Raw genomic sequence first — 20,463 nt, forward strand, 5'->3', positions numbered from 1 at the left:
AAGTCAGTTATGTAAATTAAAACCTACATGGCTAAAAAGTAAATACTGTTGAGGTCAGTGCAGACTGAAAAAGACCAAAATTTGAAATAGGAGACACAGAAATAGAAAACAGATACTTTACCACTAAATAGATCTTCACAAAAGATGAAATCTAAACACTTCTATTTAAAAAATACTTAATGATTAGACAAATCATAGTCAGTCAGTTGTACCTTTCATACCATTGATTTTATAAAAGGGCAAGAAAAGCTTGGATGTATTTCTTTTAGAAAGAAGAAAAAACCTACATGCACAGAAAGTCAGAAGGGGAAAAAAACCTAATACAAATTAAAAAAAAACCCCAAAACTAATACAAATACCATGTGCAAATGTTTCTATTCCAAATTTCAAGGATCACAGACAAGGTGTTCCTGTAACCCTCAGTACAAAATCATATAGCAGCCTAAGACATTTCATTGTCAAGAGTATGTTCTTCACCTTCAATCTAAATTTTCCCTTCTTAATCTCATCCTATTACTCTCATCTCATACTTTATGAAAGGACAAGGAGGAGGGAATAAAAGATTAACCCTGGATGTAATCAGCCTAATGAGGTCACAGGCAGTTTTCATAGTCAGCAGAGTCAACCGAAGTGATATGGTCAGCATCCACATATGGCCATCTTCAACCACATACCCATTTTTAATTAAATTGATAGGACTGGCTTTTCCTACAAATCCAGACTGAGATTTGTACTAACACATTTGAAACTACAGCAAGTTACCTGGTTCATGATGTTATCTCCATCTCCTGTGGAACACTAAACCTTAGCTTATCTGTTGATTCATCTCTAGAAAGCCACAAGGTCTTCTGCCATATTTTCTCCTCCTCCTTTGTATTAATTTTCAAAATATATTTAATCCTTTCACTATCACAGGATAGGTCTAACACCTTTGCCTCTACAGGATTTAAACACCTTACAACTGTAAAGTGAAATTTTATCCTGAATGTTATCATTAGTTCACATTAATGAGAATGAAGTCACAAAGTAGAAGTGACTTTCACAAAGTTATGTGCAAATTACATACAATGCAAGTCAGCACTTTAACCTACACAATACTTATGATTCTTTTTTCTGCTTCACTTCATCACTCCAGCACTATCTGTTATTGTTCTTTCTTGTAAAGGGGACACCACAATTGCATTTGCAATCGCAAGTATTTAGCAACATTGTCAACTGGAAAACAGAGCAATAACATTAGATTTCAGAATCTTCCCACAGAGAATTTTTGGAATAATCTACTTTTAAAGGTTAACTATTGTTTGAAGATCTGATTTCTCCTCCACACCCTCTCCTAGCTCAGTCCTCCATGAAAATCTTATAAAAAGGGGAACTCATACATGCTGCAGATTCAAGAAGCCCTAATTAATTTTCTGGGCTAGAGCATGTCACTGTTAGATAAAAGGAAGAACCACAGAGAACTGCAACTAGGACTCAAAGGGTATCTACACAAGCCAGGTGTTCACAAGACAGTCATGATACCTGCAGACTCATTATGCTGCCGGAAAACCAGCCCACAGGTTGGGTGGAATACAGTGCCGAAAACCAACACCAAATCATTTGTAGCATTGGGAAGACTCTTACTGAGGATAAGGTAGCAGAAGAATACATTAGAGATGTATTTAGGGAGACATACAGATCCCTGTAGTTTGCTACTTTTTTCTCCTTAGCAAAATTTGTGTACTAAAGTGGATGCAAGAAAAGGCTTCTATGAGTGCATGTACAACCCCATTTCCCCCTTAAGAATATTTTTTGGAGTATTTTAGAGTACATTTTTCAGTAATAATTACTTTGTAAACCATTTAACAGTGAGAATGAATCCTGTTGCAGAAACTGCACAAACTTATGTGATTAGGTACAATTTCACCTAGCAGGGAAAAAAAACAGCAGGAAAGAAAAAAAAAAATATATATATATAAAAGAGGGAAATCCTTGTTCTTACTCTTTTCTATCAATGCTCTAAACTGCTGCTGCACAAACTTATATGCACATACCTCACTCTAAGCATGCAAATGGTATCAGTACAGACTCTTCAAGCAAATTATGCATATGCATTTCTGTTTACAGCACTGAGTTGCACAGATCGTAGTAGTCAGCACAGTAGAGAGCTTGTCATAAAACTGTTTCTAGATCTTGTAATTCAAGTAGTATTGAGCTGAAAAAAAAAATTTAAAAATAAAAATATGGATCCTCAGGAATGGGTGTGCTATGTGAACTTGTAATGTAACTTAAACATTTAGTATTACTATGAGATTTTTACAAGATAGAGTTGCAGAATCATCTTCTAATCATCTTCTACCACAACTTTTTTTTTTTTTTTAAACTTTCTTTCTTAACATGATGTGATTTTATAGCTTTCCTTGCTCTGGCAATAAATGACTGAGCCCAGACATTTCTTTGATACTTCCTGTCATCGTGTCTTCCTCATTACAGTGTAGGTGTTCAGTTAATGATGGGACTGAATGCTTCCCTGAGCTAAAATGAGAATAACCCATTTCACCTTATAAAATCTTAGGTTAATTACTTGGCCCTGTCTGATTTTCTCATTTTCTAGAACTCATTTTCCAGATAGAAATTGAATGGTGATCTGGTAATCTCCTCTTTGTTTTAGTATCTATAGCCCTACATTACCTGGAGCTCTATACACTTTGAACTAAATCTAAGATTTTTATGGACATATTAAAAATTGCTAGAAAAATAATTCTTGAGCTTTCAGTCAAAAGTTATGTGAACCAGTCTAATGTACTGAGACATAATTCTTCTCTACAAAAATAAAAAAGTTAGTAAATTTTCAATTCTACGCTCAAAAGATGCTCCTTTTTCCTAGGTGAAACAGACTAATGAGACAACTTCAACTATACAAAAAAGAAACAAATTATGAATGATTTATATGACATAGATTTGAACCAATCTTGTGAACCAATCATGCTGCTATGACAAACAAGGTGCATGAAATATTTTGGGGAAAAAAATTAAATACAATCTATTCAAACAGTTACAGAGATACTTAACAAATATTAACAAATATCATCAGTGTCTTCTTATAGTAATTTGATCTACAAAAAATAAGTTATTGCAGATTCCACTGATATAAGTATCTGTAAATGTGGACACCTAACACCTAGGAAACATAAATATCATGTAAGTTGTAAAGCTAAATAAAACATTAAATAATAGTAATTAATAAATAATAATGATAATTAATAAATAATAATAATAATTTACTCATGTAGAAGACAGCATTCAGGTAAGCTTGATTTTTTTTCTCCAATGTTTAAGTTATCGTTGCTTCTACAAATGCAAAGTAATAGTAATTTTCTGCACGACCTCTGTTTTTGGTCAGGAAATATGTCATCCTTTTCACAAGTGAAATGAAAATTATTTAAGTGAGGACTGTCATTTTAAGCCTGTCACAGGAGAAGCCTAATTGAAATCACTGATCAAATAAGTAAAAATTTGACCACATCTGCCCTGCTCTTAAATTATTAAGTGATGCTGGTATGCATTGAGGAAGAAACTGAGCACTGGGGGAGACTTACCCACAAGCTTTGGCCTACATCTGCCCTACTTGAATGGTTTACATATGCACAGAAAAGAAACACAAATGAACTCTTAACAACTTTACATCCTTATAACACATTTATGGTGAGAAGCCAGAGGGTGACTGTAACCCAGGTAACGACTGCTAATTGGTTTTAAATATAAGGAAAATCAATAAGATTGGCCAGAAGTAGCATGGCTACTGAGGCCACTGACAGGTTAGGCTGATCCTGTAAATTGGAAAGCAATAAATAGTTAAAACAATCACCCTGTGAGGGAGCAGCATCTGCCGAACGATGAGCCCAATGTGGAAGGTCTATATCACAAAGAAAAGTTTCCACAGCTTAACATTAACAGATACTATGGGATTTGCTAAATAAAAAGCTAAATAGTAACCTGTTGTAGAATGCTAAAAAGTAACATGCATCTAATTAACTGTCTTCTCAAAAAGCCTTAGGGCATTTGAGGAAAGAAAAACAGGTGAGGTAAATCAAAAAGTACAGGGAATTCCACCATCCTAGAAACATTCAAGGTCAGGTTGGATGGGGCTCTGAGCAACCTGATCTAGCTGATGTCCCTGCTCACTGCAGGGGAGTTGGACCTAATGACCTTTAAAGGTTCCTTCCAACACAAAGAATTCTATGATTCTATGAACAATGGCAACAAGAATTTTAGCCCAAGAATATCAGAACAAATTCTGACTTTAACTGAAATGCAGCAGAAATTTCATAATGTTCATGAGAAGTAAGCAGAAAAACCCAGTCACTTAGGACAGAACTTCTCAGCACCAGAATTGAAGGAATCATCCCAGCTGAGATAAGTAGCACCAGAGAACATGAGATATTTAGGATCCTTCTCTCCCTCAAAAAAATTTATTCTCAACAGTTCCATTTTTCATTGCGTAATTAAAAGTGCTGCACCAAGCTGTATTTTTATTCTTCTAGAAGTATAGACTAAGACAATGTTTAAATAATATATAATTTATTATACCTGGTGAATAATTCTGCCTCTTTTGAAATTACATTTCTCTGTAAAATCTCTCCGACAGTTTGATTCACATATACACATTGCTTTGGCTACTATACTAACGTTACTACTAGATCTCCAAAATCAATGTTTAATAGATAATTTTGTAGGTATAGTACTGTGGATTTCCTAGATGGTCTACAGAATTAGCCAAACTAATAAACTCTACTTAATAGTTATGCAAATAAGATGATAATTCAGATGAAACCAACTCCATATTCTAAGGCAATTACTCTTTTCTCATTTACATCTAGTTTTTGAGTACTAAACTACACAATTTTCTTATAACTAATTACAATACAGATCTTAAACATCCCCTCAACCCCAGTCAGATTGACAATAACAGGCTTGTAGTGTTAAGGAAACCTAGATGGATCCTATTTCACAGAATTTTCAGCAAGAAATTACACTCACTTGATGAAAATCAGGCAGCCAAACTTCAAGCTCAAATCAAGAGATCTTTCTTGTTCTAGAATTAAATTTTGGGTTTGAGATAAAGATCACAGAATCATGGACTGGTTTGGGTTGGATGGGACCTGTAACAATCATCTAGTGATAAATTATTCCTACACTGTTCAGAACTTTCATACAATTAGCAGAACTTACTAAATCCCAGCTTCTCAGTTTATCATCACTGGAGGAAAACCTGTACTGCACTGTTTCTTCATAGTAGTTTGTATGAGGCTATGTTTTGGATTTGTGATGAACACACTGTTGATAACACAGGTATGTTTCAGTTATTACTGAGCAGGGTTTACATCAAGGCCCTTCCTGTTTCTCACACCACCCCATCAGCGAGTAGGCCGGAGGTGCACAAGAAGCTGGGAGGAGACTGAGCCAGGACTGCCGATCCCAACTGACCAAAGGGATATTCCATAGCATATGATATCATGCTCAGCAATAAAAGCTTGGGGGAAGGAGGAGGAAACTGGAACATTCAAAGTGATTCCGTGATGGCCTTTGTCTTCCTAAGTAACCTGCCCTGCTTTCCTGGAGATGGCTGAACACCTGCCTGCTGATGGGAAGGAGTGAATGAATTCCTTGTTTTGGTTTTGCTTTGCTTTGTGTGCTTTGCTTTTGCTTTACATGTTAAATTCACTCTTCCCCTCTTCTTCTCTCTCCTATCCCACTGAGGGGGAGTGAGCAAGCAGCTGTGTTGGACTGAGCTGCCTGCCAGGGTTAAGCTACAACAAACCCACTTTCCATTGTTTGTTTAATTATAATTTTAGAATGACCACTGTCTACTATTAACTTGCTCAGTCAACATCTGTAGATTAGATGTGACAACCTGGATTCTGCCTATGTCAAACACATAATTCATAAACATATTTTACTTTCTCTTGGAGAAGCAGATGGTATCATTTGATTGCATATAAAAAAGTCCCTCCTTAGACTTTAATTAGATACTTGATCATTTGTGATGACTTCTAAATTTCATTTGCATATACAAACATAAATTATCTAGTTACTCACATGAATATACTTCCACATGTATTCACCCATAATTCTAGTGGGGAATATAACAGGGAAAAGTAGTATGTACTAATGACTACAATTCAGCATTAAGTATGCGCTCATGTCCCATTAGCTTCACGTGCTTAACATGATGTACTGAAACAGAGAGCAGTCCTTATCCTATGCAGAACAGGCTGTATGTAACTATTAAGAACATAGATTGTGATAATGCTCAAGTCCTGAATTAGGACCCCAAGAAACATTAGACACTTAGCAAAGACAGGCAGATGGAGAATTGCTTCTAGTCAAATTGCTTAATCAATGTTAATACATATTTATGTATTCCCATCCAAGTCATTTAAACATACATACATATGCTTACAGAATATGTAATATCATAGATAGATACTGTCAGTAGAAAGACTGAATGAAGACTTATGAAGAAAGAATTTAAAATTTTGTTTTCAATTATATCTATTAGCCTTTCAGAACACAAAAAACTGCAAATATGATGGCATAGAATTATGAGCTTTCAAGATCTCTATTCTTTTCAATTAAGGAAGAAAACATTGCTATTCTTTCCCCAACTCTAGCAAAAATTGAAGAAGGAGGAAAATTAAGTAGATATGAATTTACATTTAAGAAAAAACAAAACCAAACCTGTAAAAAATAACCTGAACATCTTCAGATTTGTCTGAATGAATATCTACTTCAGAAGAGATAAATAGAGTAGATAAAGATAAAGCCTGCATTAAATAGAAAAGCAAAGAAATAGTAAAAGAAAGAATTATCGGGGGGGGGGGACGGGACGGGAACCCAGAATCAAACTTTCAAAAAAGAAAGTTAAATAGGAAAAGGTCTTTTTGCTATATAAATATTAAGAACATTGAATAGAAAAGAATACAGGAGCAATAATAATTTGAATTTATATAGCTTTCATGTACGGATCAAAATTTAACATAGTCTAGAGATTGAGTCTCAAAACTAAGTAATAGTTAGCTACAAAAAATATATTGATAAAGTGACTCTAAATCTATGCAATATGATAAATGTGTTACTGGAGAGGGAATAATTAGTGTCCCAATTGTTAGGAATAGAAAGCTTGATTTGGAATACTGTGTGCAACTGGCCACTCGTGTTTAAACTGGAGCAGGAATAGACAAGACCCTTCAAGATTCTCATGGGAACATGGAAACTGTTATAAAAAGGGAAAGTAAAGTTGAAAAGTTATATTACAAATCTCTAAAAAGAAATCTTATGATGATTAGGAAGGATGAACCTTTCAAAGTTTAGAAACAATGTATACAGGACAAACAAGCACAAACTGATAATAAATTCCACTTGAAAAATAGATGACTTCTACCTGTCAGAGAACAAACTCAATTTCAGCTTTATGTCCCACTACATCAAGTTAATGGACTACATAAAATTTTTTTGAGTATGAAAAAAAATGAGGTCTACTCCCTATGAATCTAAAATTATCAATACAAAAACCAAAATCCAAAAGTTTGAAATATTAAACAGTATTTTTCGAAAAGTTCTGCCTCTTTTGATTATAGAATGATGGAAAAAAAATTGAGTTATGCTTAGAACCAAGAGTTAGTGACACTGAACACAAAGGCTTTAATCTTCAAATAAAGTAGACAAAAGTGATAAAGCCTGGGGATAATATTATAATTAAGTTGAAAATAATATTTACTTGAATTTTGCTGAAATATTTTAGAATTTATTTGATTTGGATGAAGCTACAACATCTTAACATCAAATAAAATGGAACGGTATAACTGATTTTATTAAACTCTTTAAATTTATTACAGTGTTTTCATGAGCTAATTTCTTTTTTATTTTTTCCTGCACTGCTGTTCAGTATTCAATTTACTTGCTTAATGAAAAAAGCAATTTGTTAATGATCATAACCTGCTTCCTACTCCACAAGCTTCTTCATTCTTCTAAGAGAGAAAAATATTTCTTCTCATAAAAATTAATAAGATGTACTTGCCATTTTCAGATCATTCCCCTTTGGGGAAGTGGCACTGTGAAATAACCACTTTGGGGGTTTATGTTTAAAGGGAAAGGAAAGTTTATTTCGAAAAGCCTTACCTGAAGTTCTGAAATACAGAAGACATTCTGCTGAATCAGAAGTGTACACAGAAAGCACATGGCAGAGGTGAAAAGTCGATACAGTGTGTATTTCAGTTTGCTTTCCATCAAACCCAGACTTGCTACCCACAGCCTAAGGAAGCAAAGAGCTGTGTCTTCCTACCCTAGCTGCGCTCGCAACACAGACCAAATAAACCCCTAGTAAGGGAACCAGGTTCACAAAGGAGCTGCAATGCACTAAAAAATTAACATTACTTCAGAAAGCAGGGACTTGAATAGGTCATTGGATGTGGCTTTGTACACTTACAAAAAATAACTTATTATATTCTTTACTTTCTGCTGTTTCATTATTTTTTTTATTTTCCAGTGCTAAAATCTGTATCTTCACTCAAGATCAGATGGAAAATTTTACAATTTTGAAAGGCTAAGACTACTAAGCAAAATCAAAACTGATTTGAAACAAGATTCTATTTTAGAAATGTTCATAATGAAAATTAGGATTTTCAGCCTACAGCCCACAAGTTGGAAAGACACTGCCAGAGAAAGCTTATACTGAATGTCATTTACTTCAGAAGTGAGGAAGGGAAAGAGTAATGGTTGAGAGAGCAGGAAGGGATGAAAATGAAGAGGAAAGCTTGACAGGCCTCAAGAGATATTGTTTTATTTCCTGTTGTGAAGATTAATACCCTATAGCCAATCACGACATTAAAGGACACACAGGATCTTCCACAAGTGTGGTTTATATCCCTGGCTTTCCTACACACTTCATCAATTAAGCAACAGTATATAGTTTCACTCAAACTTATTTTTGAACAAGTTTTAATATTAATAACATTAAAACATGCTAACTCTACTGATTCAACTGTTATGAACTATATTCCCAGTTCGTCATTTCTAAATCCCATCTGGTAGGTTGGAATGCTTATCTCTGGAATATCAAACTGAATTAAATGTTGACTAGCAGTCAAGCACAAATAAAACCACTTAGATTTCCACATATCTAAATTCCTTAATAGCTACCACCTATTAATAGCAATACCTAAGCATTAACAGTAATTAAATAAAATTTAAAAAGAAATAGTCATAATAATTAAATATGGGGATAATATACTTGAAATTTCTTCTTTCATGGCTCATTGCTTTTTAATTTCCTTCTATTTATCTGAAAGAAAAGAATTCCAAATGCAAGTGAGCTATAATAATAATAATCTAGGATATTAAGTAAACTATAACATTTGCAACTTTTAATGCTGCCTTTTTATGTTTCCTTAGGAAACATAAAATTATGCTTCCTTAGGAGAACCTTACATTCTATATGATCTACCATTGAACAAGATAATTTTGCCACATTAAGGGGAGGCTTTTTTTCACCAGAACTTCAACAACTTTCAAGCAGACCACCACTTCTTCACGCTCTTTGGAATACCACATATCATCATTGGTTATAAACAATTATTCACCTTTCTGCTTAGATGACATCATGTCCATGTTTCAACAACTGGAGGGCGGTACTTCCTGATAGCTCATGCTTCTTAGGATAGGAAAATGTTGTGCCTATTTTAAACTTAATAAAGAAATTGTACCAGGCATATTTAACTGAATATGTTTAAAATAATCAGTTTTGCTGTAGTCTAAAAATGTTAATACAGTTGAAGAAAAACAAGTATGTAGACAATTTTTGCAGTCTGAAGCCTTTACATTCAAATATAAGTTCTTACTCACCTGGGGAGGTCTACTAATGTAAATGGATTTATTTGTATGAGCAAAAACTGCAGGATTAAAATTCTTGTCAATGAGTTACTTTATTTAAATTCATACAATTCATGATAACTCCACTATGTAAATTGTTGACTCTGCTTTACCTGAACATCTACTATCAATAGCTTTGCATGCAGAAACTCAACCATCTCTTGCAGCATCATGTTAAATATATGAAGATAAATTTAAAATCCAGCTGTCCAATACAAGTGCAGACGTACTATACTTTGTTCCTGTTACAGGCAGGAGCAAAGAGCAAACAAGGTACCTTTAGATAATGTCCAGCTGTATTCAACAGGGACCAAATGCCATTGCATGATCAAGATCACAAAGAATGTAAATAATCCATATTAGGACATTTCCTGCTTAAAGACTTTATCATTCACAAAACGTCAATACTGATTTATAGACAAAGCATGCAAGTCAGAATGGACCATGCATAAAATAAATGATGAAAAAATAGCAAATGGAAAGAGTAAATAGCTATAATATCACAGGGTTTCACACACTGAGGCAATGCAACCAATGGCAAACACTACATTTTTTAAAATAAATTTAACACCTCTGAAGTTCATCTGAGCATGCCACCATCATGAAATGCAACTTTTCACTCACCAAAGTAGAGTTATGTGAAGCATCACCTGAGACCTCCGGTGTTCTTGTGCTGTTTGGAAGTCTGTGAGGGTTACGAGCTATCGCTTGGCACCAGCCCAACATTTTCTCCTTCCACTTAGCCCTTCTCAATTTCTGAAATTCTGAAAATAATTTAGATTCCCTGAAACATTGACACTTTGAATGTATTGCGTGCATGTCTCTGGATGCATGCCTTTAAAATCAGCTTTTTAAGTTATATCTAAACAAGCTAATAAACATACTTATAGAAGAACATATTTATTTAAACTAGTCCAAAGAGTTACGCCATGCAGATTAGAAAAGAACCATACACTTTCAGCACACCTTACATGCATTAATACTAATCTCAGTGTCAGTAAATTCAGTGCCTTCTCTCCATGTCAAATCTTTCTCAAGTTGTCACTTTAACTTTAAAGTGTTATTTTAAAGGAATTTTATTACAAACTAACTGTGAGACTAGCACCATTCCTAAAACCGTATAACATTTGGATGCAATACCCCACATTCCCTGAAAAAAACAGAAATAGCCCTAAAGCAGTAGCAGATATTAAACACAAATCGACAGTGTGAAAACACACAAACATGTATGTACTCATACACACACACATCAGAATACCTGGCTTGTCTGGAAGTGTTACACTAGGATGCATTGTAAATAGCAAAAAATAATGTACACACACCAGCAATAAATGCTACAGGCCACCTGTAAGTTGCATGTGAACTTATTTTTAGTTTGTAACAATAACAAAATACTTTTTAAGTAACACTAACACATTCTGGAAATACAGGACTAGTAAGGTGTTGGGTTTTTTTTAAAATGTAAGAAACCTTCATCAGTATTTTTAATTTTATTTTTTTTTAATTTAAAACATGTTATTCTGTAACATCACGAAACATAAAAACCAAAAAGATTAACCTACCAGACTGAGTGCCTAGTACTCCAAAAAAGATTAGCACTAGACTGAATAGATCTGGAACATATGTACAATAATGCTAAAGACCTTACATGGTAAAGTAGCACCTATTTAATATCATTGAATATTATGTACTTGTAAAGTAGGTTTATTTTTTCTACAGTACATCTCCATGCAGTACAGAAGACATGCCTGTGTTCACAGCAGGCTTTCGTCTTCCCAGGTTCTGATTCTGACCAACTACAGCCCCTTCTTGAATAACCACAGTTCTACTGTTTCTGCACTTACCTTCAATATGTAATTTTAAAAGCACAAAGCTGTATTTCTCCACACAACCTCATGGAACCAACAGTAAGGTTTAAGTGGACACTAGCCTTAGCTTTATTGCACTGGAGATGATTAGATGAGTGAGTCTGCAGGTGAACTGATTCTTATTAATTTTTCAGTCTCTTACAATCTTAACATGAGATAGATATATGCCAGTAAAACAGTAGTAACGTGAAGACTGCCACACGGTCTGTTGGCTGTGGAGTCGAATTCATTTTTCCATTATAAAATATTTCAGTTGTAGACTTTCAAGAACTGAGTACAGGGCAAAGGCTTCACAATGAGAAATCTAACTGAATCACTGAATAAACCCATTGTCACCAACTTAGCAGCAGTTACGATTTCCACTGGATCAGAGCATCCACTCTCTTGTAAGCCCTACAAGGCTTTATTTCCCTTAGCTTTGTGAATACTAAACCAGTTGTTTTTAAGAGTAAAGGAAGTACCAGCAACAGCTTGTGTATTTAAACAACCTGTACACAGATACAAAAAATGAATCCACATTTTAAATGCTTTTCATTGTACATCCAACATTTCATGAAGTACTTATATGTAAAACTGAAGAACCAGAAAAAGTATCAGAAGGACAAGCATATGCTCATGTCCTCCTCTGCAATATGAGACAATTGATCACAATTGTACTTTTTCAAGCTTCTACTGCAAATTCTAGCTAATTTCTGCATCGTTTGTGCTGAAACACTATTTACCAACTAAGCAGGACTCAAACAACAGTGGAGTCTGCCTTCTAATTAAACCAGTCCCCAGCCTGTCCTACTTTTTAAATGGGAGCACACAAAAATCTTCTGAGAAAGTAAAATGTCTTTTCAAAACTATTCTGATGCCTCTGGAATTTTCTGTTTTTCATTCAAAATTTCACTATTTGAAATATACTATGAAAGTATTTCAGTATTGTTTAGACTTTTCAAAATGACACAAACAATTTGTTTCTGCTGCTCTAGAAGCCATCACAGTGGTTCCCCACATACTGCCCAGTAAGTGGAGTTCATAGGCAGAGGAGAGGAATTGTATCAGGTATGACACTGGTCAACTCTATTAAACTCTATTAAATCTCTGAAAAGGGATGAGGTGCTGCTGCTCTGTTTTTGACTGCACTTGTTGCTGGGCAAAGAGGTACCGCTTGCTTTACAGCTAACTAGTGAAGTTTGTCAGAAAGATATTGAGCTGATCTTTCACGCCACTTGAACCTTCATAGATAGACAAACAGCTCTGGGGAAGTGGTTCTCCATCTTGATTGATTTGATTTGATTTGATTCTCCGTTGATTGATTTTACCATCAATCAGTAAAATGTTTCACTACACACAGGAGTTATGGGCAGATTTAATTTGGTTTGACTGCTGAACAGCATTCTCTCATGATCAGTAAGTTACTGTTGTGCATTCTTTGTGCAGATGCCTGGAAGCTAGAGATCAATGCTTGCTAGAGAAAAAAAAAAATCCTAAAAAAAATTAAAAACCACAAAACGCATTATTGGAATAAACATAAGAATTTTTGAATTTTCCCCCAGAAGAATAATATATAAAGATTATAGCCCAGAGGAATGTATGTATAAATTTTTGCCTTGCTATGTCTGAAAACATCCCAGACTTCACTGTTCCTCTGAATGCACACCATGAACAATAAAGCTACATGTTCAGCTGGTGCAGCTCACTGCTTGGGAGCCCTTTACTGCTTTGGTTCTTCCCTGAACAAAGAATATGAACTTGAAAAAAAAAAAAAACCAACGCCAAACATATAAATTTTACAAAAGTCTTCATTCTGATTTAAAAATAATATTTCAATCATTATTTAAAAGATACTTCTCTCCAGAACACTGGTCAGATGGAAAACTTCCTGACCATTCTCCCACAAGAATATCTAGTCCTCCTACTACTGAAAAATCCAAATAAAAAAATCCATTAAAATGGTCACTCTCACACTTCCTTCTCTGAACCAAATACACACTAACATGTTTTTGCAAAGGCAATAAAATTAACCTGGTATATTTAAGATAAGTGGGGTGAAAATATACTCTTGGAATAAATCATATGACTCCCAAGTTCCTAGAGCCAGATTAAAAGTCTGCTATACCTACTGATGAGCAACTGCTCACATGAGTAGTTATCTGAAGCTTGCTTTTGAACCATCACGCTCTTGACCACTTAGTAAGAGGGAAAGCTTCAGGTCTTCACAGAAGACCCTTTCTAATATCCTATTACTTCTTATGAATTATCATCTTACCATTATTTTAGGCTTGCATTTTAATATAGCTTTATGTGTCAGGCTACTTACTTTGTTTCTGATTGTCTACCAAATTTTCAAGTAAACTTTTAGCTGAAGTGAACCTGTATTGCTTCATGTTTCAGCATACAGTGAATTCTTCCAGAGATGTGTTTAATGTAGAAAAGTAATGCAAACTGCACCATGTCTAGAGTCATGGACTCCTCACGCTTGGGGTGGCTATAAGCCAATTCAACCTGAGAATATGATTCTACACATCACATATAAGCATACAACGTGATATACTACACAGTTTGGGTTTGATCACAGATGAAGTGGAAAAATAGCTTAGTCTAGGAAATATTCTACAAAATTACTCTGCACAGCTGGATACTCCTGGCACTTAGAACTGACAAAGAACCATAAACTCCATAAACTCCAGGCAACATCTGTAGTTTAGTATGACAAAGGTAAGTACTTGAAGTCATTACATTATGAGTTTCTGCACAGTCTAGACAGGTATATGGCATTTTAACAATTTGCAGCAGAACCTCTATAATGTCAGCTGGCAAGAAGTCTAGATTATCAAAGTTTTGCAGCCTTTTAAGAACATGTTAGTTTAGAGTTCCATGGAGTCTGCCTGAGCCACAAGTGTAGTGACGAGTGGCTGCCCAAGATCAGTGCGTGCCATCTACCTGTGGCAACAGCCTTCCAGGGATCTGCAAGGAGACAATTTCAGAGTGACACCACCATCACCCCTCAGTAAGTGATCATTCACTAGGTAAGCTAAATTCAGGAATATAATTAGATACAGACAAGAAAGGCTTAAACAAAGGCTAAATTAAGATGAAACACATGAGAAGGTTATGTTTTTTCAGTTGTTAATAGCATTCTAGCAGCTACCACAGAACAGCAGGAAACTGAACACAAAGCATACTGTTCTTTATCTAAGCTAAATAGTTTTGTTCGAAGATTCCCAACAGCAATCAAAGTGATGGTATTTGTCCAGCAACTAAACACACTGCATGACTTGGCAGATCATCAAGATATTCCATGAGAAAAGCTGCAGGAATATTGAAATGCAAATAGCTTTCAATTGCTGAGCTCTGTTAAGAGAAATATCATCCCTGTTGTTCTTTGTGTATCTCTTGTCTGAGTCTTATCAAGCTGTGGCTTCCAATCAATTATTCTAATTTGAAAATAAACATTAATTCATAGGGTGGGTGCACTAGAAAGCTCTGATAGTTTGTGCTATTTTTGTGTCACAAGTGAGCCATAGGCTTTTCTCAGCCAGTGAGGCAATATTATCCTACAACTGCTGTGCTTCACAAGAACAGTTCAGTGTAGCCAGAGCATAACAGCGTAATGGCTCTTACTCTATTCTCACAAATAAGAAGCTCAACCTCAATTTTGAAAATTATCTCTATATTTAAAAAAAAAAAAAAGGAAAAGTCATATTAGAATATATGTGATCATGCCAACAGCTGTAAAATATTCCAGTCCAGTACAATTCAATGGTGGCTTTTCAATGTCAGGGTGGAAAAAATTAATTTCCACATACAAATTTCACAACTGTCAGTAAAAACTTTTTTTTTTTTCCATCAAAAGGGCCACCTGCACCTCCAAACTGAGGAGTAATTTTGTAAGAAACAGATGAGTCCAGCATTTAAGTAACATAACTTGCAGTATCAGTAGCTTCAAAGGTCATCAAGCTAGTAAAATGTTTCTGACTGATACCTGCAGCAATTAGCTAGCATATATACCTAATGTGCTAGCCTTATTAAAAAAAAAGACAGAGGCCAACAAAAAACAAGCACACTTGCCCACACATTACTCAACTGACACGTAGAATGACAGCACCAGTCAAGATACCAGTTTTCTGTATAGCTACTGCATACACACAATCAAGCTCCTCTGCGTTAAGTGGATGTAAGAATGTGAATTCAAACATGTTCTCATATTTATTAATGACTCATTTCAGAAGTGCTTCTAGGGCACTACTTGAAGAGTAAACCAAATTATGCACAAGTAAATGCATTTCCCTAGCTGTAAAGACAAAGCAGAGTTGTCATTTAACTTAGTTACACTTACCAAATGTGTCACTTCAGCAGCTCTTTAAAAATAAAACCACAGTATCAGCACCCCTCTTTAGAGTATTAGAAATTTTATTATAATCAAGTTTTCTAGAACTTGCTTCAGTTGTTTATTTAAGCCCGTGAAGTGTCAACTATAGCATCTTTTTAAATTACTAACTATATTATCCAATCAATTTTCAGCTACTATGAAGTGTCAATTTTGATGCTCCTGTACCATAATTAACCGTATCATTATTACCAACTAAAGCCAACCTATGTTTTGTTCTTTTCCATTACACTGCTAATACGTATTTTAAGCTGTCCTTAGCCATTCGAGACTGATTCCTTTTTGTCATAACTAAGGATTCAAATTTCAGTCATTAGTTAAAACATTTTAATCATTGAAAATAAATCAATAAAAGATAACTGTTACAAAACTATTGCAACTAACATTGCTTTGTCTAACCACTCCATAACCACTACACATAAAATCTTTTAAAAGCTTTCAAAGAAAAAAGTCCTTTGAGTTACTAAAAATATAAAAATTGTGGGTATGTTTGTCTTTATAGTCACACATATATATATTTTTGGGGTTTTTTTTAATCAAAAGTATCTCTTGTGTAAAGCAGAAAGCAATATTAAATCACTTAAGGTTCTTTAGAGAAACCATAACAGGTTTTTTTCTCCCATGGTAAATTTTTATCATTGTAATTCTACTCTTTGCACATGTAATAACTACAAGAAGAAAATGTTGAGAAATTAAAAGGAGAAACATATATTTGTGGCTACTGATTTAATATTTTTTAAAAAAATAATCTGAATGCATGTTGATACTGCCAAAACTGTATTTGCCTATGCAGACTTTAATTCCTTTTTTTTTTTCCCCCCAAACTATTTTCATAAGCAATCTCTATACCATAATCAAATATGACCTTGTTTTCTAAAATGTTCTTGCTCTTAATATCACAACTCCTCTTCTTGGGAATGTTTTACTCAACCAAGGCTAGACTGTCTTCAGAGCTTTCAAAAGCAATGCAACAGTACATGCTCCTGGCATGTTCCTGCCTACAGGTGAGTGATGAAAGTGACCTGTCCATGTAAATTCCAGATGCATCAGACTCCCAAGTAGAAAGGAGAATGGTCCTGAAACAAACAGAGATTTAAGAACAAGAACAAAGTGCATGTTTTTGCTTTGTGAGTTTGCATTTATTTAACCACATATGATTGCCAAGCAGCTTAAACCAAAGCTTCGGTCAACAATAAAGGCAGAACTGGTAAGCGCACATGTTAAAGCCATACTGAGCACTCAGCAGATGGAAATTCTTCGAGGAAGCCACAGAAATAGCAGAAAGTGTAACACAGAAAAAATCCACTATAAGGTAAAGCATTAACTAACTCATTAAGTTATGCATGCAGTTATTCAAATGCACAGGGCATAAGAAGCTAAACTGTCTTTAACAGACTTGGTTCTGCATATGTAAAAGTAAAAGTCTATCTCATAAAGCTTTTCCTCATTCTTATGTGGTTTATTTAGAGAAGAAGGGTATATTTATGGTATAAGATAAAAACCATTTTGAATCAGGCAGAGCTCACTATTTTAAGTAAAATATAAAGATGAAGACAGAAGTAGCCTTTTTGGGTTTTTTAATCCAATAAAGGTTACATATCTAAAAGACATAATTTAACCACTAAACACTCCTGTTTCACAGGATGGATAATTAATACTAAATTTATTTTTAAGAACAAAAGGAAAAATGAAATTAAATCACATTTCAATGAAGTGCCGGAGGTACACACATGCTAGACCACATTTGGTCTAACAGAAGCAGCATCTCCCCTTTCACAGAATCACAGAATATTTTTGGTTGGATGGGACCTTTGAGATCATCGAGTCCAACCAACAAAAAAAAAAAACAAACCCAAAAAAACCACCACGAAAAAACCCCCACACACCCAAAAAATCCCAGAACACCAAAACCAAACCCCCACAACCACACCCCCACCCTTTGTCAGAGAAGTATTTTTAACAGAACATCAGAGTAACAGGAATACAGTCACTGCACCCCAACAAAAGTAACAGTTCCAGTATGTTTGTTTTGTATATAGAAACAAGTTGAAACAGCATTTATTTTTTTTTATAAAAACTTGAGAATAATAAAGTCCATTACACCCAGCATATTTCCTGCATGTATTCTCTGCTGACTCTTTAATAACAAGAGAGAATATGGTTATATGTTATTGCCAATTTTTTTTAATTCATGGTGCTTAAATCAGTGATTTATGTAAAAGTATGTTTCATTATTTGTTTTGACTATTTCTGCTTTATTTCCCAAATAAACATAGTATAAAAGCACTACCATTAAATAAATGCTCATCAAATGGTGAGTAGTAGGTTGACACATTAAAATTATATTTGTCATATTAATTAGGTTTTTGTGTTCTGCCTCATTTTTTTTTAAAATTTCTGTAATAAATTAGGTTCAGACTTGATTTGAAACTATTTGAAGACTCTTAAGAAACCCACAAATGTCAGTTTGGAGTGCTACACTAATATTTAACCAATCTTCTGGCACCTCTCCAGATTTGTTATCTATTCAGCAAAACATTTCTATTTATTTCATTAAGTCAACTACAAACATAAAGTAGAAAGGCTACGTAATCCTTCAACTTTTTTTTTTCCTATTTTATTTTTCCAAGTATTTCCTGATTTACTTTTTGACAGCAGCCAGAGCAACAAGAATAATTGCTTCCAATAATTATGCCACCATAATTATTACTGTCTAATGAGAACTCCATTTAAATAAAGTATAATTTCAGCTATTTTGTATCTAGGAATTCACTTCTAAGACCTACTTTCGTATCTGTTTTCTAGAATATGCAGTCAAAAATTATCACAGTATCATTATTCAAAAGTTTATTCATATAATTAGTAGCTTTTAGGTTAACAGATACTTTACTTATGTAAGGGACTGGTTATTTAAGCTGTTAACAGTAACTGCAGCATTAGGCCAGTAGGCCAGTAATTACTTATAACTTAAATAACTGGAATCCGTTTATCCTGAAAAACCCTGAATAGGCCATCTGTCATTATTTCCTCCTAGCAGAGGTCAGATCTTAAGTCATGATCTTCATAATATATATCAGAAGGGGAAGGAATGAAAAAGGATTACTTGCAATAGTATATTTCAGTTAGTTTAGTGGTAACAACTATTTAATGGTCTTATTTAACATATGTTAAAAAGGAATCAAAATTTTCTGCCTTCAGCAGATCTGTTACAAGTTTTCAAACGTAATTTGGCTCTTATATCAACTTATTAGATATAATACCCAGTTAAATCTTCATGACAACATAAACCCTCTTCAAAATATTTAGCAGAATTTTCTTTATTATAATGCATACAACTTAACTTCCGTAAGCTTTTTAACAAGTAGCTTCCAAACATATAAAATTTCACCTTCTTCTAACTAATTTCAAATCTGTAATCGTTAACAAGAAAATAGTTATACCAGAGTTTCTAGAGATGACTCTGAATTTTCTGGCAATTAGCATTCAAATAAACTCTTTCATGACTCTTCATCCGTCACAGGATACCTACAAATTTGAATTGGTGCATATGACAGTATTGCTCACTAATCAGGAGCAAATTCCTTATAGAGATTATTTATTAAAAATAAAAATATGAGGACAAATGACTAACGGCACTGCCAGCTGAACAAAAATACAAACATTATAGCAGGCTATAATGATTTACTAATTATTTTCCACAGAGAATACCATTTTTTCTTCTTTGTGAGATGCAAACAATACAGGACCTGTAGTTATCATAAGCACAACACTTGTGGCTGCCAGCGAGCTAAGATTCATAGAGATCATATGCACATCACATCTATAATATGCTATTCTTCTCAAACCATTAAAAAAATAAATCAAAGATGTAGTATTTGTTGTGTTTGCTAATTAAAGCGTAAAACTAGGCAGAGCATCAGTTGCTCTCTTCTATTCCAAAATAACACTAAGTGCAAAATAGGTATCCACCCTCTTGCAAATATTTTCGAAGAACCTCAATGAAAGAAGACATTAGCAAGGATACTGACAAAACAAAGTTATAAAATTGAGATCTTGAGTGTACGGGAGAAGAAAAACACATTGCTTGATGGCACAGCGTTGCTCCCTTTAGTGACTGGGAGCACACACAAAGATTTACAACTCTGCTGTGGCTGTAGTCCAGCAGCTCAGGCAGACAAGTCTCATCCCATGCCACCCAGAAGATTTGCGGTCTGCCTCTGACAACTCTCTGAAGCATGTCAACTTGCAGTTACAACCTCCTCTGACTTTGCTACCATCCATACTACTTTCTTTCAGGCTATGCTGAACGCT

At 34.5% G+C, this 20,463-nt stretch overlaps 1 protein-coding gene across 1 annotated transcript in view; it reads right to left on the reverse strand.

The window, feature by feature from the left end:
* The window catches only part of MARCHF1 (membrane associated ring-CH-type finger 1), a 147,358-nt gene that overhangs the window by 92,866 nt on the left and 34,029 nt on the right, over positions 1–20,463 (reverse strand). The window contains 1 exon segment of the mRNA XM_074148111.1: positions 10,534–10,673. Within this exon segment, the coding sequence (XP_074004212.1) occupies positions 10,534–10,673 (140 nt within the window).

This window comes from Numenius arquata, chromosome 5 (assembly GCF_964106895.1).
Source record: "Numenius arquata chromosome 5, bNumArq3.hap1.1, whole genome shotgun sequence".
NCBI classification, from domain to species: domain Eukaryota; kingdom Metazoa; phylum Chordata; class Aves; order Charadriiformes; family Scolopacidae; genus Numenius; species Numenius arquata.